The sequence below is a fragment of the Xenopus tropicalis genome, chromosome 1 (genome assembly GCF_000004195.4).
Source record: "Xenopus tropicalis strain Nigerian chromosome 1, UCB_Xtro_10.0, whole genome shotgun sequence".
Taxonomy (NCBI): domain Eukaryota; kingdom Metazoa; phylum Chordata; class Amphibia; order Anura; family Pipidae; genus Xenopus; species Xenopus tropicalis.
The window spans coordinates 74,616,566-74,639,067 of NC_030677.2; the positions used below are offsets into that span (position 1 = coordinate 74,616,566).

General features: G+C 40.5%; 1 protein-coding gene across 2 annotated transcripts; it reads left to right on the top strand.

Moving 5' to 3' along the window:
* The first annotated feature begins 1,771 nt into the window (after positions 1 to 1,771).
* adh1 (alcohol dehydrogenase 1) lies at positions 1,772 to 21,566 on the top strand. Of its 2 annotated transcripts, none has more exon segments than NM_001011391.1 (9): positions 1,772 to 1,863; positions 3,835 to 3,936; positions 10,504 to 10,645; positions 11,002 to 11,089; positions 14,817 to 15,036; positions 15,413 to 15,673; positions 17,325 to 17,460; positions 18,753 to 18,891; positions 20,533 to 20,993. In NM_001011391.1, coding segments are annotated over 9 exon segments (1,131 nt in total). In that variant the 5' UTR covers positions 1,772 to 1,845; the 3' UTR covers positions 20,558 to 20,993.
* Positions 21,567 to 22,502: the final 936 nt, after the last annotated feature.

A 22,502-nucleotide genomic window follows, 5' to 3' on the forward strand; every position in this document is an offset into this window, starting at 1 on the left:
TACCTCTTTTTGGTCCTGCCCCCCTTTAATCATGACCCCCATTTTCATTGTCCTGCCCCCACCTTATCAAACAGGCCAGTATTTTGTTGTGGTAGTGTTGTGAATGAGCAGAGCTGTGATGTACCCAGCCACGTAGCAACCCTAACATCATAGCCCAAAAAGCTGTGATCATCAAACTTATGGTGCTTCAGATTTCCCTTCTTCTTTTATCAGTAGGTAAACATATTCGGTATGCAGAATGTACATATCATAAGGGTACAAATATACTTAAGGACCTGTCTGGACTGGGGTTAAAAACAGCATACCTCGCAACATGTGAAGAACGAAAAGAGGGACAAAAAGCAATTTTTGACCACGCCCACTTTTGTGGCCACGCCCCAATTAACACACCCCATTTTTTTAAAAAAATACTCCTTTCATATAGTTGAAATGGCGGGATCAGATGCAAATGTTCTATACCCTCATACTGTACTGAGTTATAACTATCTACCAGTTTTGCCCCCCCACACAGGGTAGAGAGTACCCCCCATACACAGTGCCCCCCAGGTCCCCCATAGACAGTACCCCCCATAGAAAGTGCCCCCACTTTACCCCATAGACAGTGCCTCCAATTTCCCCCATAGACAGTACCCCTCATACACAGAGCCCCCCCATACACAGTGCCCCCATACACCGTACCCTTTATACACAGAGCCCCCATACACAGTACCCTTCATACACAGAGCCCCCCATACACAGTGCCCTTCATACACAGAGCCCCCATACACAGTGACCCCATACACAGTACCCTTTATACACAGTGGCCCCTATACACAGTGCCCTTCATACACAGAGCCCCCCCATACACATTACTCCCATACACAGTACCCTTTATACACAGAGCCCCCCATATACAGTGCCCCCCATACACAGTGCCCCCCATACACAGTACCCTTTATACACAGAGCCCCCCCCATACACAAAGCCCCCCAAACACAGTGCCCCCCATACACACTCCGACTCCTTGCGCTGCTTCTCTCCTTATGTGGCTCCTTTGCCGGAGGTCCCAGACCCTTTTATAAGGTTGCGCCCCGTGTGTACGTGTGACGTCATTACGCACGGGCGCAACCTTATAAAAGGGCCTGGGACCGCCGGCAAAGGAGCCACATAAGGAGAGAAGCAGCGCAAGCAGTCAGAGTGCTCAGCTTTAGCCCTCTCATTCCGCTATCGCGGATCGTTCTATGAATGTCCCGCATTTCTGTAATCTATTATGGAAATGCGGGACATTCAGGGAACTATCCGGGACAGCGGGATGCGCTATAAAAAGCGGGACTGGCCCTGGCATTTTAAGTACACAGGGGCCCAAACAGCTCCCACAGGCCCAATATATAGTGGCTGTCTATGGCATCTTACAGCAGCCCCTCTAGCATTTGCCAAAATCTACAGATTGCCTGTCCGGGCCTGCTTAAACCCCTTCTCCTCAACTGAACTAATGATTTTAGAATGTTTTACTATACAGTAACATGACAGCAATTAGCTGACTTCTGCTACGTCTTCAGAACTAATTGTGCAGAGAATATTTACAGCCAGGCTAATGACTGTTTTTCATAAAATTTACAGATGACTTTAAAACCATTGAAATTATAAAATGTCTTTAAATGAGCAAAAAACTTTTTTTGTGTAAAATTCCCTTTAAAGGAAAATCAGTGAGTAACATAAGGCAGGAATTGAGTGTGAGGCAGAAAGCTTCCCCACAGCTGCAGGCACAGGGAAGCATGGGGTGGAGGGAGGGGGCGGAACCAGGAAGTGAATGCGCGACACAGTACAGCAGGGCACTGGCTGGGGGAATATACCAGGGGAGGAACTATGGACACTGCTGGGAAAGTAAGCTCTGTTATGTTAATGCATATGCAATATTTACATACTCTACTTGAAGAACTGTGTCTGCTATGTATTTATCTCCCTACTCTGAGGAAGAACAAAAACCTATTTAAGTAGCAAGACCTAAGGATTTATATATAGAATGCCTGAATTTTCCTACTTTTAAATAGTATATAATAGTCATTATAATGGTTTGGTTTTAATGCCTGTGCTGTGTAAAAGTAATGCATGGCTGGTTTAAGGTCATGCAGTAGATTCTATGCTATTCTATTCTATTGCATGTGGACTTTTAGACAGTGGATTGCGCTGAGAGAGGCTTATATCAACAACAACAACAACAACTGCAGCAAGTATCACAAGTGAGAGAGTGTGGATAAGTGTGTTTTGAAAGTAAAGTCTATAGGGGTCATGTAAAAAGACTATGGAGGGAAATGCACTAAGGGGCACACTTGCAACTTTGCACCTGGTGCCAAATTGGACTGCCCTATCTTTTACATTCCAACCTACCTGACTTGAACTTTCACATTACTTTGTCAAACATTAACTCAGTAAATCAGAAATGTTATTCTTGAACCAACAAATGTATTTTTTTTATCTGTAATTTTGGTATGTAGACAGCCATCTCAGTTCATTGTACCTGAGTCTGAACTTTCAGAAGGAAAGGAACCTATTGTTTCTCCGGCTCTCATGTAACTGGAGGAGTCCCAAGCCGGACTTGGATTTCTTACTATTGAGTGCTATTTTGATGTCTACTGGGAGCTGCTATCTTGCTCCCTTTCCATTGTTCTGCTGATCGGCTGCTGGGAGGGGGGTGATATCACTCCAACTTGCAGCTCAGCAGTAAAGTGTGACTGAAGTTTATCAGAGCACAGGTCACATGGCTGTCTTGGGAAAACAGGATTTTTTTTGAAAACACATCAATTAATAGAGCTCCTCCAGCAGAATCCTGCATTGAAATCAATTTTTTAAAAGAGCAAACAGATTTACTTATATTTAATTTTGAAATTTCACATGGGGCTAGCATGACAGCCAATCAGCAGAATGATGGGAAGGTAGCAAGATAGCAATTCCCAATAGATATCAGAATAAAACTCTATAGTAAGAAATCTTGGGACTCTACCATTTACATGGGAGTAGGAGAAACAATAGGTTATCTAAAAGCAGTTATAATGTGTAGAGCTAGCTCTTTCTGAAAGCTCAGACTCAGGCACAAACCTGAGGCAGCATAGGGCAGGCTGCCCGTGTGTGCAATACTCTGCCTGTCCTATGCTGCCTATGTGTGTCATACTATCCCTAACCTGCCTGTGTGTGCCATGCTATGTCTGCCCTATGCTGCCTGTGAGCCATACTCTGCCTGCCATATGCTGCCTGTTTGTGCCATACTCTGCCGGCCCTATGCTGCCTATGTGCCATACTCTGCCTGCCCTATGCTGCCTGTGTGTGCCATACTCTGCCTGCCCTATGCTGCCTGTGTGTGCCATACTCTGCCTGCCATATGCTGCCTGTTTGTGCCATACTCTGCCGGCCCTACATTGTCTGTGTGTACCATACTCTTCCTGCCCTATGCTGCCTGTGTGTGCCATACTCTACCTGCCATATGCTGCCTGTTTGTGCCATACTCTGCCTGCCCTACATTGTCTGTGTGTACCATACTCTTCCTGCCCTATGCTGCCTGTATGTGCCATACTCTGCGGTGACACATGGGTATTTTTGTCACCTTCATTAAAGCGTGGGCTTTAATAAAACAACCATAATGCTGTGCTATTGCTGGCAGCAGTTAAACATCTCCACTGTCATTGCATGATAAGATGTATGATCAAATGAAGTATTTTTAATATTCATTACTATTATGTGTATGAATCTGGTATTTTGCATTCTGGTAAAAGAGAATTTTACTTTAATGTTAAATGTCTTTAGTCTGAGGTATTTTATCGAGGTTGTTTCTTAATATAGTGTCTGTTTTCTAACTAATAGATTGTAAAATGCAAAGCGGCTGTAGCCTGGGAGATTGGAAAACCCCTTACAATTGAAGAAATAGAGGTTGAAGTACCAAAAGCCAGTGAAGTTCGAATCAAGGTATGAGACCAATAATAATAAAAAAATAATGTTCCTTTGAAATACAATCACTCCAAATATTAAATTTTTGCAACAATCTATAGCCTTTAAAAAAATCTCCTTGTTATTTGTTTACTGGAAATAGCAAGAGCTTTAAGTCATACTTAGATTTATATAGTACTGATTTACCTTGCATTCTTTATTATAAATCTCCATTATTCTTAAGATGGTTGACCCTAACCTTTGTTGTTGTGTCCCATAACTGTCCCATAGGGTTTTATATAATTTCTCATGTCTCCCTATTGCAGCTGTGGGATTGGGATCACCTATTTAGTAAAATGTTCTAATTTGCTCCATTACTTGATACATTTCTTGTGCTTGGTTCAGCTAAGAATAAACCCAGAGTTTCATTAAAGGCTGCTCTTCTAATGAATACAATAGTTGCTAACATTCCACAGATGCTGCTGAAAAAACTAATGGAGCAAATTGTAACAGTTTAGAGTCTGCACCTGGATTACTGAGCTGCCAGACTTAAACACCCAAGGAACATTTAAGTTTAAACTTCAGTTTTAAAAAAATAACAAATAGGGAGCAACTGGTAAAATTATTTATTTCTAGTGTTATGTCTGAAACCAACTGAAGAGGAAAAAGTGTTTGGAAGGTGAACAATCCCTTTAAACCAGAAGTCAGCATGGGCAGAGCTTGAGGGTAAGGGGATATAGTCAAGCAAAAGTGACTTGTAATGGCATAGCATGGAAAATTCCCAAACATACCATAAATATGCTACATATGTAGTAACCTATATATATTAGTAAAATATGGCAGTTCAGCAAACAATAACTTCAAAATAATAACATGGTAAATTTATTGTGCTTTTGCATTACTGTCAACAGGGATTTTTTGGGTGATGCAAAATATCAGGTTGAAAAGAAAAGCTGTTATTTATAAAATAAGCAGTTCCGATAATCTGCGTAAATTCCTATTTGATATATTTAGACCTTGGAAGTAATGCGTGAACTTAACATTATTGTATCTCCTGCCCCAGAATGCTGTACCTTTGTAGCCAGTGCCAAGTGACAACATTATTCTAAGGTTTGTGAAGCATTACACTCTAAATGCTAACTGCCCACAAATAGTGTAGCTGCCCACAAGGGAGCAATGCTAGGCTTATGGTCAGAGTGTAGAGTGCAGGGCCCACTGGGGCTGCCACCCCAGGAGCGCCCACATCCCCTTCAGCAACGGCCCCCATCTCCTGCCCAAGCCTCTCTGTCCCAAGCATGCTGCATAAATTATACTTATCTTCAGCACAATTATGGGAGGGAGATCTGCAGGAAAGTGCAAGCGAGGATTGGGAACTTGTCAGTGGGGCCCACCAGGTTTTTTTTCTGCTGGCCCAATCTGACCAAGTGCTCTCTCAACAGTAACACAAAGGAACTACACACTGGCCTGGGGTCTGTTTAAACTTCAGTGCTACTCTGCAGACTAGTGGATGTTGCAGCCATAGAGGCTGTAGGCTTACAGTTATTAGGCATACAAGAAAAGAAGTACTGTGAACATTTTAATTTAGCAGAGCCTCACATATACTTTGAGTATGGCACATTTCGAAACTACAGAACAGATAGCTTACTTATTCTTCCAGAATTTTTTGTTTTGTATTAATAAATATGGACCAGCAATGTTTCCCAAGTCACCATGGCAGCAAATCACCATCGTAGGGCAATCCCCGCCCCTTTAGGTCACTGGACTGGAAAGTGTTAAGCTTGACAAATAAGCTCCCACCCCCCCACCCCCCCCCCCCCCCGCAACCCCTTAGTCTTTTTCCTGTCCAGGTCAATGTGTACACTCCCTTACTGAGTGTTGGGGATGTGTAGGAGTCTCAGGCTCTGCAGGAGTATCCAGGGTGCACCTTTGTAGGGTGGAAGTGACAGGATCGCATGTGTTCCATAGCCCGGAAGCGGCAGACGCGCGTGCGTTCCACACCCCGGAAGTAGCGCTATGGCTGGATGCGGATGCGCTGGAATCCGTGCACGTCGCTGACGTCATCCTAGGTGCCTATTTAAATGGCGTTTTGGCATTGGGCGCTGTCTGTCCACAGACTAGGCGCCTGACTGTTTGCTGAGACTTCTGACAAGTAAAGTAAGTCTTCCTAATTTCGTTTGGGGGAAGCATGATGTTTATGGATCCTCTTCTCTTGCAGCTGCTGTGATGGAACAGCCCAGCTCTGGGTTACAGCCTAAAGGTCCCTGGTAAGAGAGGCTTCAGGGGTGGTGCTGGGGAAACAGCTGGGCAGGAGTCTAATGCTGATGTTTTATTTTCAGCCTCCCTGCCAGCAGTGATACCCAGAAAGATGCTGCACAAGCTAGAAAATCTACGGATATACAGCAGCCAGTGGGAGAAACTCAGGAAGTTGGAGTACCACAGATTGATGCACTGGTTTCTATCATAAAGCAAGCAGTAGTTCAAGGAGTGCAAGAAGCATCTTCTTCTCTGGTTGCAAGGAGATCAATAAGAGGAAGATAATCTATTTATGACTCGCTGTCAGAAATATCGGATGAGGAACTGTACGATCTCGGGGAGGGTCAATCATTTATATCTGAAGAAGGTGAAGTCTTATCAGAGGAGGATACTGCATTGGATTCTGCAGCTATACATAGCCTAGTTAGAGCTGTAAGGAAAGCATTGACCCTGACGGAAGAGATTCCTAAGAGTACAGCGGCTGATAAATTCTTTCCTTCCCTGAAAAGAAGGGAGTTACTTTTCCAGTCCAAAAATCAATTAAGCAGTTAATCACCTCAGAGTGGAACGTGACAGAGAAAAAGGTATTGATACAAGGGAAATTTGCAAAGAGGTATCCAGTGGAGGAAGCATTTTCTAAAGTATAGGACAGTCCTCCAAAGGTGGATCCTGCGGTTGTTCGGTTAGCAAAGAAGACTACTCTTCCTGTGGAAGATGCTGCAGCATCTAAACACCCAAAGGAGAAGCGCCTAGAATTTAATCTTAAAAAAGCTTTTGTGGAAGCTGGTGCAGCATGCAGACCGGCAGTTGCTTTAACCTCAACATCCAGGGTTATGAAAGTCTGGCTGATAATTTGGAGAATGCCATTACTTCGAATGTTAAGAGATCAAATTTGAAGGAGATGCTCACTGAGATGAAGTTGGCAGCTGATTTTATGGCGAATGCTTTGGTAGATTTGGTCAAGTTATCTGCAAGATCAATGGCCCTGTTGGTGGCATCAAGGCGAGCACTGTGGCTGAAGCCATGGATGGCTGATTCTTCCTCTAAGTCTAATTCTGTCAGTTAGCCTTTGAGGGTGAGATGTTATTTGGAGAAAAGTTAGACTCCATAATTAAGAAGGCATCTGGGGGTAAAAGTGTCTTCTTACCCCAGGAGAAGAGATATAAGAGCGAGAAATCCACAGATTTCCTTTCGCAGTTCGAAATTTTCTGGGCACGATAGATCATATCGAACTGTTTCTGTAATGGAGCCGCACACACAAACATATGCAGTCGGGGAGCTTACCCCATTTATTATGACCACCTTGATCAACGTTTCGGGGGGGATACACCCTCCCTTCGTCAGGATCATATCCCTTCGTCAGGATCATATATACACGATAGATCATATACCAGACAATCAAACTGGAGATCAAAACGTGGGGAGACGAGGCAGACAGGCAGGAAAAGCTCTGCCTTCACTCCAACTTAGGGGAAATCGCAATGAGGTTCAGCCGGTCCAGACTTTGAAGATAGGCGCAAGGTTACAGCTTTTTCACAAAGTCTGGGTCTCTACAGTGAGAGATGCTTGGGTCTTAGGGGTTGTTCGAGAAGGGTATCGGCTCGAATTCCAGAAAAGACCCAGCAGTAATGTTTTTCGAAGGTCAATACCTCCCAAAATTCCTCAGGCGGAGGTAATTTTCCAGGAGTATGTAAGTACTCTTGTGAAGTCAGGAGCGGTGGAGGAGGTTCCTCCCTCATTCCAGAAGTGTGGGTTCTACTCAAAACTCTTTTTGGTGCGGAAGTCCTCAGGGGCCTTCAGACCTGTCCTAGACCTCAGACCACTGAACCAATTTATTCAATGCAGGCGGTTAAAGATGGAGTCCTTAGTGTCCATAATTCTTGCAGTGCCTCCAAAAGCATGGTTAATGAATCTCCATTTGAAGGATGCATATTTCCATGTCCCCATGCACAGAGCAGACAGAAATTTTCTGTGGTTTGCTGTGGGGCAGCAGCACATGCAGTTCACATGTCTGGCCTTCAGCCTTTCCACTTCGCCCAGAACATTTACAAACGTATTGGTAACAATCATAGCAATTCTAAGAGAGGAATGAATTGCGGCTTACCACTATCTAGACGACATCCTGTTGGTGGCAGACACAGAATGGATGCAGTCAAAAACTTGGACAGAGCCATAGTCAGATTGCAGCACTTTGGCTGGGTCATAAATTGGGAAAAAAGTTGCCTTTCTCCAACTCAAAGCCTGGTGTTCCTGGGCGCACATCTCAGGACGTTAGACAATTTGGTCTGCCTTCCTCTGGAGAAGATCCAGAAGATAAGAGAACAGGTGCGGTGCCTAAGGAGCCTGTCCACAGTTTCCGTGAGAATGTGTATGTTGGTACTCGGTCTCATGTCTTCTGCTATACAGATGGGGAAGTGGGCAAGGTGGCACATGAAACTTCCTGTTCTGTTCAGGTGTCCTCAACCCTCTGAGGTTGAACCAGCGTCTCCATTTACCAGAAGAGGTGAGACAGAGTTTAGACTGGTGGCTCATCCCAGAAAATCTTTTACGAGGGCTGCCTCTTGCAGAACCAGAGTGGCTAATCGTCACCACAGATGCCTCAGAGACAGGCTGGGGGGCAGTTCTGGGCAAGCAGACCGCTCAAGGTCAATGGGACTGTCGTGCAGTTTCCTCCAATATCCTGGAATTAAGGGCAATAGGTCAGGTGTTGTTCGCCTTTGCCCAAAATATAGCCCACAGCTGGGTAAAAGTAAGATCAGACAACGCTACAGCAGTGGCTTATATCCAGAGACAGGGAGAGACCAAAAGTCCAAGGCTGATAAAGGAAGTGTCCTCAATAATGTCTTGGGCAGAACAGAATTTAGCAGGGTTGACAGCCCTGCACGTGCCAGGTATACAGAACCTCCAAACCGACTTCCTCAGTCACAATACATTAGATCCAAACGAATGGAGTCTGAGTCCGACAGTGTTTCGGATGATTGTGCGAAGGTTTGGAACTCCAGAGATAGATCTGATGGCAACATCTCAGAATCGCAAGTGTCAAAAATTCTTCTCCAGACTTCTTCCCAATCCACAGCAGGTGTGGATGCTTTGCTTCAAGACTGGAGCAAGACGTTCGCCTATGTTTTTCCTCCCTTTCGTATGATATGGAGGGTACTGAAGAAAATAGACCGGGAGACGGGTCTAATTATAGCCATAATTCCTCATTGGCCGAGACGTCCTTGGTACCCGTTGCTCCTGCAGTTGGCAGTAAAGACACCAATGAAGCTTCCACTTTGGCAGGACCTACTGTCACAGGGTCCAATTTACTACAAGGACGCGGGTCATCTGTCCTTGATGGCCTAGAAATTGAAAGGCAGGGGTTGATGAGAAGAGGTTGTCAAGAAGAATTATTGTCCTTGTTGTTGAGATCAAGGAAGGCCTCTACCTCTGCTCAATACTACAAAGTGTGGAAATGTTTTGCGCAATTTGCTCTGGTAGGAGGTTCAGATACACAGAGTCCTGATTCAAGCCCAGGTGGTTCTGCCTTCATTCTGTCCAGATCCCAAGTCGGAGCAGCAGAGGTTTTGGCACACCTTGGATTTGGTACGAGCAATATTGCATTATTTAGGATGAACAGAGTCTTGGCGCAAGTCTGATAAATTGTTTATAATTCCAAGGGGTCTAAGAAGGGGATGTGCCCCATCTAAAGTGACTGTTAGTCGATGGATTGTTTCCTGTATCATTTTGGCTTACCAGTTGGCTGACAGGGAGATCCCAAGGGATCTTAAGGCACATTCCACAAAAGGCGATCTGTAAGGCAGCAAGGTGGTCATTCGCATCTACTTTTATCCAGCACTACAGGCTGGATGTGTTTCAGTCCCAAGAAGCGAGATTTGGAAGGAAAATTCTTCAGGCAGTCATTCACTGAATGTTCTGAAATAAATTGATTAAGCAGCCTCTGTTGTCCCACCCTTCTTTTAGCTTGGGGAATTCCCTATGTTGGTGATTTGCTGCCATGGTGACTTGGGAAATAGAGAAATTTTATCATCTTACTGTGATTTCTATTTCCAAGTCACTCTTCATGGCAGCATTCACCAACTTCTCTCCCTTCAGTTGCTTGGACTAAGGGGCAGCGGGGGGGGGGGCAGCTTATATGTCAAGCTTAACACTTTCCTGTCCAGTGACCTAAAGGGGCGGGGATTACCCTATGTTGGTGAATGCTGCCATGAAGAGTGACTTGGAAATAGAAATCACGGTAAGATGATGAAATTTCTCTATTTTGTGTATTTCTGTGTTATTATACTACAACTTGCTTGCAAAATGAGGTCATGTAATGGAATGTGATTTGTTTGTTTATTGTCAATTTTTTAGATGGTTGCAACAGGAATCTGTCGCACCGACGACCATGTTTTGAAGGGGGCTTTAAAAGGTATTGATTTTCCTGTCATTTTGGGCCATGAAGGAGCTGGAATAATTGAAAGCGTTGGAGAAGGTGTGACTGGACTTAAACCAGGTATAGTTTGCAGAAAGATAAAATATAAAGGACAGAATTCTAGAGGAAAGCACATTGTTGCCTTTTAGCCTATACTTCACCTTTAATTTTTTTTCGATCCAAGAGCTCTGGAATCCAAATATATTCAATAGGTTTTTTTTTTTTTAATTACACTTTACAAATACCTGCATCTCCAAACTCCTGCATTTTCATCTGCACTCAGACTTGAGTTTGTGATAAAAAGGGTGGCCTTATCATCATACCAATGGTGTAGGCTGCTTTCATGTTACAGTTTTGACCTGTGCATCTCTATGGTTAGTGTATTTAGTGCAAATCTAATGCCACATTTAAACAATGTTATGTTTCTGTTTTTGCAGGAGACAAAGTTATTCCACTTTGTATCCCACAGTGTGGAAAGTGCAGTTCTTGCCTTAATCCAAATACCAACTGCTGCCTTAAAACTCAGTAAGTGTTTTAATATATATATATATTATATGCAATTATATATATATATATATATATATATATATATATATATAAAAAACAGGTAGAGTCGGCACTCACGATTGGAGTAACTTTGGTGGCCTGGGTGCACTTTCAAAGAAGTTATTTAGAATCCACGTCTCGTAGGAAAGAACCGCACTCTCAGGGCTTAAACAGCAAAAAATAAATTTATTAAAGAACAAAACCTGACGTTTCGGCTGTGGCTACAGCCTTTCTCGAAGTAATTAACACAGTAGTGAATACCCATAAATAGTGTGAATGGCGGGAAACTCAAATACGTGACCACCCCCCTGATGACGTGAAATACGGTAAGTGAACCAGGGAAAAAAAGTCCTGTTACGTGTTAATGTGCGTATCCATATACATGTTACAGAGCAGCCCGGAACAGACTGATACATAATTAGATGGACAGAAACCATTCTCTGGTTACAACAACGTATCTATATACATGTTACAGAGCAGCCCGGAACAGACTGATACATAATTAGACAGACACAATTCTATAGTAGCAACAAGAATGGTAACCTATGGTTACTTGTATTGAACACAAAATTGATCACAGGTGTTAGTTGTACAGTCTATAACGGAAAACGAACCGGTAAGAAATCAGGTAAAGGGGAAGAGTACCAACAGGTAGCAAAAGAGAAAGAAACAGAAGAAAGCTATATCAAAGGTGATCAGCATTACATCCTGGTATAGTTTACCGTCTATTGTGTTAGTTGAATGGAGATAGCGTGAAACTAAAACTAAATTGAAAACAAGGATAACGTGAAAATAAAAAATATAAAAAATAAATAAAAGTGGAGATGCTGTAATAAATCCAAACCCTCAAGTATGTGTGCCATCTAATTATCAAGAACCACAAACCCGGGTTGAACCGGGAACGTGGTCAGAGTCGTAAATTATTCTTAACAGAGACGTCTCAACCAACCTTGCGGGACTGTCAGGGTTGAAACACAATTATATCAATATTGAAAAATGGTTGTAGGATAAGAGGTGATGGGGACTGGTCTGCTAGGGTGGCACACGTACCCAACCATAATGGTAGGACAACAACCAACCCTGCATTCCGATTATATCCCCTCCCGGTCAAGGTTAATCAAAGTGTCACATCCCGTGCAATTTAGGCACAACGAGCCTACCATGCTCACTCGGGGAGGCTCTAACATAGTGGCAGTTACTTTAAATAGCTGGGGACTGGTTCGACGGAGTGGCACAGGAACCCAAAATCTTTGATATCATATCATGCGCAGGGACACAGACCAACTCCGCGTTCCTATTATGTCCCTAGCCGGGTGTATATAGTCCGATTGTAATAATCTTAAATTGTGGCTGGAAGGCACGGTTTGGATTATTATGTTAGTCCATAAGATGAGGAGGAAAGAGGTGATCAGTCCATAAACTGAGGAGGAAAGTGGTGATCGGACCCAGTGTGAAAAGGTAAGTGTGAGTGTGTAGTGCACCCAACATAAGGGGGATAGAGTGCCCCTTGGGGGTATTCACTACTGTGTTAATTACTTCGAGAAAGGCTGTAGCCACAGCCGAAACGTCAGGTTTTGTTCTTTAATAAATTTATTTTTTGCTGTTTAAGCCCTGAGAGTGCGGTTCTTTCCTACGAGACGTGGATTCTATATATATATATATATATATATATCAAACTCAACAGTAGAAAGCACTCACAGCTACAGCATCAATCAGGTCAGTGATTTATTTCAGCATACCATCTACGCGTTTCGATCGTCATCAGGATGATAGACATGAAGTGAAGTGTCAGGTTAAAAACCCGCAGTATCCAATCAGTGTTTATACAACATTAACCCATTCAATAACATGTGCAAAGTGTAATCAAATACCAGGCACTTAAAAAATCCCCATATGATCAAAAATAAAATTATCATCAAACATCTAGACATATTAATACATAAACTAGGACATATCCCATATATATCAGTGTAGTAAGCCACATGGCAAAGCTCATAGTGAAATATAATTTTAAAACACATAAGTCAATCTATCAAGACACATGACAAAGTCACATGTCATGACTAAAAATTGAATTTATAAATATCACCATTAACTTCAATACTCATCTAAACTCATAATAGTGCATAAAATAGGACATATCCCATATATATCAATGCGATAAGCCACATGGCACAACTCATAGTGAAATATAATTTTAAAACACATATCTGTCTGCATATCTAGGATAGATATATTTACATTCAAAGGAGTTCATATATAGATTGGCGTATGAGGGGGCCACATTGGAGCCCATCGCCGTGATTCGTCTGGCCCTGGCATCTGGGAAATCCGATATTCCACTGGCCCGACACTTTGTACAGTGCAAACATTCACTGCCTATGTTGAGAGCAATATTGATTGATCATATTCCCCCCCTTGCACGGGGTGGAGACAGATCCAAGCTACTGCTGCAGAGGGAGGCCCAATGGATCCGGAGACTTGACACAATTGCCCCTAGGGGATTAAATGAGATGTTATCACTATCTTGTTTTATATAAACTGACTGTTGTGTCCCTGGGTATTTCCTATATGATGGCCTTATGACCAATTTTTTAGATAGCATTGGTTTATGTAATTTGAAGTCAGTTAATTAACGTGATCCTAATTTAAGATATTTGATGCTATTTTGATCATCCACTATCCTAAGTGATGTTTCTTGGTCTTTATGTAGTGACTTCCTTAAATGTTTTTAAGTGTGACTGCTTTTAACTTTATAAAGATTGTAAGAAATGCTTTTTATTAGTATTGGACAATTTTTGTCCGTTTATCTGTTCACATTTCCTAAATCTCACTATGAATATGAAATAACTTTTTACAACACGCTAGTTTTTATCACGTTATAACTTTGGGTGGGTAACTTATTTTTCCCTATTAATATGTAATAGCTAATGTATATGAGCATTAAAGTTAATGGTGATATTTATCATCTTAATTTCTAGACATGACATGTGACTTTGTCATGTGTCTTGATAGATTGACTCATATGTGTTTTAAAATTATATTTCACTATGAGTTGTGCCATGTGGCTTATCGCATTGATATATATGGGATATGTCCTATTTTATGCACTATTATGAGTTTAGATGAGTATTGAAGTTAATGGTGATATTTATAAATTCAATTTTTAGTCATGACATGTGACTTTGTCATGTGTCTTGATAGATTGACTTATGTGTTTTAAAATTATATTTCACTATGAGCTTTGCCATGTGGCTTACTACATTGATATATATGGGATATGTCCTAGTTTATGTATTAATATGTCTAGATGTTTGATGATAATTTTATTTTTGATCATATGGGGATTTTTTAAGTGCCTGGTATTTGATTACACTTTGCACATGTTATTGAATGGGTTAATGTTGTATAAACACTGATTGGATACTGCGGGTTTTTAACCTGACACTTCACTTCCTGTCTATCATCCTGATGACGATCCTGTGGTGATCGAAACGCGTAGATGGTATGCTGAAATAAATCACTGACCTGATTGATGCTGTAGCTGTGAGTGCTTTCTACTGTTGAGTTTGATGTATTATTTTTGTCAGCACCCAGCCTGTGCCCGATACTGGTGAGTGCTGATTCTTTGCAAGACTATATATATATATATATATATATATATATATATATATAGATATTTATTTATCTTCAAATATATTTACAGTCTCAGTGAGTCACAAAATGTAATGCCTGACAAGACATCTAGATTTTTGTGCAAAGGAAAAGCTGCTTATCACTTTTTATGGACAAGCACCTTCTCGGAATATACTGTGGTTCCAGTTGATGCAGTTGCAAAAATTGATGACAGAGTACCCATGGATAAGGCCTGCCTTTTTGGATGTGGTTTTCCAACAGGATATGGAGCTGTTGTCAATACTGCTAAGGTACTACATGTAAAGTTTTCACCCCACCAAGTTTTTGCCTTTTTGCTAATGTGCAAGTTTTCATGTATAAGTGATCATTTTTATATTACTTGAACTATTTGCACAAGGAACAAAATACATTCTCCACAAGGCAGGGATATAGCACGTGCAGCTAGTGTGGCTGTTCAGGGATCTACCTCATATCATCTAACAGCCTACTGAGTAAAACACAATATTTTACCTTAGACCCTTCAGTTCAGTTCTGGATAACCGTTATGAGTGTGAGTTGGTTTGCTCCTAATTTTTGCACATAGCACCATGTTTTTCAGTAAATAAGTCCTATTTGTGCTCTATGATTAAAATATGACTGTTGGCACTGAATATTTTCTTTCTGTAGGTGGAGCCCGGTTCTACTTGTGCTGTGTTTGGGTTAGGTGGAATTGGCCTTTCAGCTGTAATAGGTTGCAAATCTGCAGGAGCTGCAATAATTATAGCTGTTGATATAAACAGTGCTAAATTCGATATCGCTAAGGTGTTTGGGGCAACAGAATGTATCAATCCTCTGGATTATTCCAAGCCAATCCAGGAGGTGATTACTGAAATGACAAATGGAGGAGTACATTATTCCTTTGAATGTATTGGAAACACAGATACAATGGTAAGCATTCTACTGTAATATAAGTTTTCAGTTTTATCTTTAAAGGAGAAGGGAAGCTACTCTAGATTAATAGATTAGTCATAATATTGCAAGATAGAATGCTACATTTTTGCTGCAGAATGCTTTAGCATACCTAAGTAAACAGCCATGGAAGCTACCTCTGTTTGTTTAAAATTGCAGCAGCCATTTTAGCTTGGTCTGACTTAACTTCCTGGCAGCAGCGCACAGACAGCAAACAGCTCTCAGCTTCAATTACTGCAGAGAGGAGAGAGCAGAAGGGAAGAGGAGAGAGAAGCAAACAGCAGACTCTTGTTGTGCCCTGAAGGATTTTTCTGAGAACAGGAAGTCTCACACAGAAGATTATGTATACATAATAGAAGAAAAGAAATGTGATGTTTCTTTTCACTGAGGGCTTAGAGCAGAAGTTTTGTAAGTGTTTGTGGTTGTATTTACATAGACCTCTCTGATAAATCCTACTTAGTTTTTACCTTTCCCTCTCCTTTAATGAGGAGTCAACTTTTTGCATTTTCAAAGTTCTCTAAACACAGTAGTATTTTATGTTTCCTTTGCCCTCTATTAGCCTATTAGGAAGTAAGGGGCAATATAAAACTATTCAGTACAATTGCAGCAAACTAGATCTTGAAAAACTCTTGGTAATTGGAGCACATGCAAGTTTATGGTTAGTAGCAAGAGATGCATTAACTTTCTCCCAATGTAGAATATAATTGCTATTATTCAGCTATGGAATGCATGGTGAAAGCAATAGCAGCAAGAAAAAAGAAGGGAGGAGCAGAGGGAATGTTTGGATGTGAAAAGGAAAGGAAAAAAAAAAGGAGAGAATGATGTTTAGAAGAAAATCGTAAAGGAGACAGCTGATGAGAGAAACAGAAATAAATGGAGCTACATAGAAAATGGATAGTTTTCCAAGTACACATTTTACATAGTTACATGGTTACATAGGGTTGAAAAAAGACCAGAGGCCATCAAGTTCAACCTATCCAAGTAAACCCAGCACGCACAACCTATACTTACCAATCTATACACTCACATACATAAACTATATATACAACCACTAATACCACTAATTACCATTTCTTTTCCTTTCCGGTTTGATACAAGTGGTCTTGTCTTGTAGTCTGAAAAACCTTGTTCTGAAAAAATTCCCTCTCTCCTGCATAGCCACATTTCATAATCATAGCTAACAAATCCTGAAAAAAAACAATACAAAGGATTAGTTTTGCTTTTTATGTGGATTTTTTAGAATAACAGACAATTCTATGGAAAACTTAACTTATGGTATGCCACATGTAACATGGGTATAATGGTAGTGTTATGTGACATAATATATAATATAATACATGTAACATATAATATCTAATACGTGTGACATGTAGTGTAATGTAATGTGAAATGAGATGGCCTGAATCGAAAGATAAATATAAAAAGTAACACAATAAAATTGTAGCCTCACAGAGTGATACGTTTTTGGCTACCGGTTCAGTGCCCCCCTTATAACTAGACAGCATTTTAAACTGGAAGATGAAAGCAATCAAAACGTTTCTAAGAATGGGATATTCTATGATATAATAAAAGTTAACTTCAATGTAAACTAACCCATTAACATTATTTCCTAAAAACTTGTTATTAACAGAAAGCGGCCCTGGAATGCTGTCACATGGGATATGGAACCAGTGTTATTATTGGAGAGGCTCCATCAGCAGCACAAATCTCTTTTGATCCAATATTGCTGTTTACAGGACGTACATGGAAAGGGAGCATATTTGGAGGTACAGTTAAAAAATAATAGGTGTGCATCAAATACGTATTTTTGGGATTCATCTGAATCCTTAATCTTTACTGCAGGATTCATCCAAATACAGATCTAAATTCTAACCATAATTTGCATATGCAAATTAGCACCAGGAACAGAGACGCACAGGAAAACATTTTCAGTTTCCTTAAATGTGTGACTGATAGTAACGTGATACGTGATAGGATTCGGTTCGCCAGGCACTTGGGTTAGGTTGGAACCAAATCCTGCTAAAGAGGTTTTAATTTGGTGCACTCCTTAATTATATTGATAAATACTACAAATCAGGTAATGTAATCTAACATATCTAACAGGTACAAAATGTGCTTCTGGTCTACTGATGCAGAGCAACCAATCAAATGCCACACATGTGGTGATTAGTATTAGTCGATGCGACTAATCTGCACAGTGACTTATACTTATAAGCTATGGCAGGAAAGCCACTGTGATTAGTAGCAGCAACCAAGTTTTTAAATAGTCACAGCTAATGCTGAGCAAATCTGCCCTGTTTCACTTTGCCAGTTTCACTTATGACAATTACTGTATTTTGCACAAAAAAATTAAACCAACTTAGTAGCTTTTAAAAATGAATGATGAACCTTTAGTTTTTGTATAGTGAAAGACATTACCACCTTTCAAAGGTGGTTTGTAGGTACTTTGTCACCTTAATATTAATATATTTTGGATTTGTAGCATATTCTAAATATTTTCTACATCTTCAGTACTGCTTACAGTATATGCTGGCCTGTATAGTTAATTAAGGCCCATACACACATAGCTTAGAGATTTGCACAGAGCCACAAGGGGTCAGCACTGGATCCTGAAATGGACTCAAGCTTACAACTTGGTCATTAATGGAAAAGATTATAAAGCAAATGCTCATTAAGTTCCACACATGTATATGAAATTACTACAGAAGGGTTAAATAGAAGTGCACACTTTGCGCATGGTGATTTTTTTTTTTACTTCTGTATTCATGTAACCAAAAGTCACATGATTTTAAGGAATCTGATTCGGTTAGGCCAGAGGCTTGGATTCGGCCAGAACCAAATCCTGCTGAAAAAGGCAGAATGGCAAATCCCAAACAGAATCCCAGTGCATCCATACATATAATGATTTAAAATATTGCTATCTCTGCAAATTGTCTACAAACTGAATAATCCCCAAATTAAAGTGAAAGCATCTTAAAGTGGAGCGGTGGAAGTAAATGAGCTACACCTTCATCAGTCTTAACAATTGCGCCTTGTCACCCCTTTGTTGTTCATTTAGGTTGGAAAAGCAAGGAAAGTGTCCCTCGACTGGTTGATGAATTCATGGCAAATAAATTTAATCTTGATGGATTGGTGAGCCACACTTTGCCTTTTGATCAGATAAATGAGGGGTTTGAGCTTTTACGCTCTGGTAACAGGTGGGTCATTTTATTTATCACATACTGTTTTTATTTTACTGTTTTTAAAAGCACCCCTTAAAAGGGATTTCAATATATTTTGGAATTATGAAGCTTTCAGCAAAAAAAAAAAAAATGATGTATGTACATATATATATATATATATATATATATATATATATATAATATGTGTGCGTATTAGAGATGCCCTGAATCCACTATTTTTTAATTTGCCAAACCCCAAAATCGTTCGTGAAAGATTTGTCCCAATGCCTAACTGAATCCTAATTTGCATATGGAAACAAGGCCATGGAAGCGCTAAAGAGAACCACGTGCTGAGTGCGCATTGAAAGGTTTTCAACGTCTGTGTTTATGTGACAAGACTAACGTGATTTTAAGGATTTGAATTTGGTTCAGCCAGGCACATGGATTTGGCCAAATCCGGATCCTTGGCCAAATCCCAAACCAAATCCTGTATTCAGTGCATCCCTAATATGTATATACACACACTTAATTAAATAGTTTTTTAAGGATGCATCGAACCCTGTTTTTTGGGTTCAGCCAAACCCCCGAATCCATGGTAAGGGGGAATACCGAAATGAATCCTAATTAGCATATGCTAATTTGGATCCAGAAGGGGTAAACGTTGCCTGCCCATCGCTGTGCCATACCAGCTTCCCCCCCAGAGCCATTCTGTCCTGCTTCCCCCTGAGAGCTGTTCGTAACTTCTGACAGCAGCTGCTGTGCTGCTTACAAGGAATGTTTGGCTATTTACTTCTCTATCCAAAATGAGCACAGAGCCAAACGTTCTGCTGTCAGAAGTTACAAACAGCTCTCAGGGGGAAGCAGGACAGAACTTCCATGAAAGTCCCACCCCAGTATTAGTTTTGCTTCACTGACTCAGTATTAGTTTTGCAATTTAGGTTCATTCATATGCCTGCTGGAGGGCCCTCTATAACAACTGCACAATTCCACCCGCCCACACCCCCTTACAGCTGATTGTGTCGCGTTCCATTCCTCTTCCCCCCCACCCAGAGCTGTTCTGTCCTGCTCCCCCCCCCCCAGAACCGTTCAGTGCATCCCTCTTGTTTTTGCACCCTCAAGGGCCCAAATAAATCCACTATTTATATACGCATTATAGAAATATATTATGTCTAACTAAATATTACTTTCCCCTTGATAAACAAAACATCAGGACCCTAAAAAATTGGCCTCCAGAATGATATTTCATTTCCTTCTCTGCTAACCTCCCACCATGGGCCATCATTGCCCCTTCAAAAAAAAAAAGTTTTCATCAAAGCATGTCATCATCTTGTTCCAGGCTTCCAAGTATGCCCTGAGCTGCTCAATGCAGACAAATGGAACAGATTCATGTGCAGCTGATCCAACTGTGCATGCTCTGTGCCTGTGCATAACAGTGCCTTTGAACTATGCTGCATTACTCTGCATTTTTTCAACAGGTATTGAAAAAAGTGCAGATATGAAGCAATGGTATGGCAAGGGAGATATAAAGGGGGTATTGGGTTAGTAAAGGGAGTGAATTTTAATTCAGAAAGCCCAGATCCATAGCATTCTGGATGATATATCTAATTTCTGTATTTTTTTTTTGTCTTATCTGGTATTTTTTACCAATATATATCTTTGTCTCTTTACCTCCCAAAGCATCCGCACTATCCTGATGTTCTGATTTCCTGAACTGAAAGCTTTCCTGTGGTTGATACCTTCACTTAATGTACAGCACAGAAACAATTTGGTATTAAGCAGTGTTCCAGCTAACTGGAAAACCAGTAAGCCTGAATTATGGGGTCATAACTGCTCTGTTAACAGCTTTGTAATATAAATCTTTCTCTGTATAAACAGAGATTTGTTTGAAATAATTATTACTTTTCCTCAGTACTTTTGCCCATATTTTGAATTTGTGAGGCGATACAGCATTACAGATTTATGACCGCTCATTCCTCTTTTTATGTGCAGTTACCGCTTTTAAAGGATAAGTAAACCTTAACATTGAATGTAAAATTTCTCAGGACACTTTTTTTTGAGCAATGCAAAATCAGAATAGTTCCCTGCTTTTCTTCTAAATGCATATCTCTTTGACTGTACAGTTAATAAAAACTTAAATAGTGCTGAAACTTAAAAAAAAAACAAAAAAAAAAATTCATGTAAATTGCAAAAGTGCTTAGAAAAGCACCCTGAGCAAAAGGAGGAGTTACGATTAGCATAATACATGTACATGTTACTACTGACTAGTGTGGAAAATTATTTGATGAGTTTATGCCCAAATCACATATGTCTTAGAATTAAATAAAATAGCAGCTTATGTTCTGTTCATTTTTTCTGTGGGCCAGTGTAGCAATGTATTGTATGTTATAACCATGAAATAGAAAATAATTTAAGTTGGCTGTTCAAAGGAATTTAGTATTATTATTATAATTATTTTTAGTATTATTATTTTTGTAATTATTTAAGTATGGCTTTATGGTTTATTTGGCACCTTTGAATCTGTGTCAACATTACCCTTCTATTTACCCTGTATTAATGCTATACTAAGGGACCATGATGCCATATTTTGTGTTAATGAGATCAAAACAGTCTTTCTGCAACATGACTTATATTTGTAGCTTTATCTCAGCACATTAAACTGGTCATTAGTTGGTCTATACATATACAAAATAAATTCATGTCTTCTCCCACAATTCCTTAAACATTGGTTATTTCATAGTAATGCCCTCGCTATCTCGAGTTGAACAAGAAGGTCTTCCTGCAAGCCTAATGGCAGGCCATGGAGGTTTATTTAACACAGCATTGGAAGGCATTTGAAAGGCATTGGGTTTGATTAGCTGATACAACTAAACTGGAATTGATTCTGCACTGGATTTCTAAGACCACTGCACAGATGTTAGCTCTGGCAGTTCTCAGTCTGAGCTTAGAGTGAAGAATACAAATCATTTACCCATAGCACTAATGTTATTTGATCCTATGTAACAAATAGAGCATTCCATTATATAACAGAGGTTCCTGGAACAGTCCTGTTTTAACTGGAATTTCTATGCTGTTTTGTTTTTAAATTCACCTACAGCACTACTGAAGACAGGTGTGTTTGGTATGTTTTCTATGCAGGCACGCAATATGCAGTTGCCACTATTTTTAACATGAAGTGGATGTTTTAATAGATGCCAGGCACTATATGCGCCAACATGAGGAGGAAGGCACTGCTGAATTTAAAGTCATTTAAAATGAGACAGTGCAGGTAAGCCCTGGCTAGCAGGATTCAGAAGCAGTGCCTGGGTTGTCCTAGTTACATTACAGGTCATGCCGTATGCTCATTTTACCAAGTTTAAAGAATGTGTAGCTGCCTACTGCCTACAACTAGATCCTAGCCACGAATTTGTACACTGTACATACATGCATCTATACTCCATACATACATGCATGCATGCATAGTGCCGAATTCCCATATGGTCCATTGTGGCAATGTGGCATTAGGAAGCAAAGTTGGGATGGGCAAAGGAATCTGAGCGAGGGCCTGGAAATCACACAGAAAGAGTTATTTACTACTTTCCAGTTTTTGCCTGTTGCTTCCCTCCCTTGCCAGATTTGGTTCAGTTTTGGCAACCATTTTAGAAGCTACA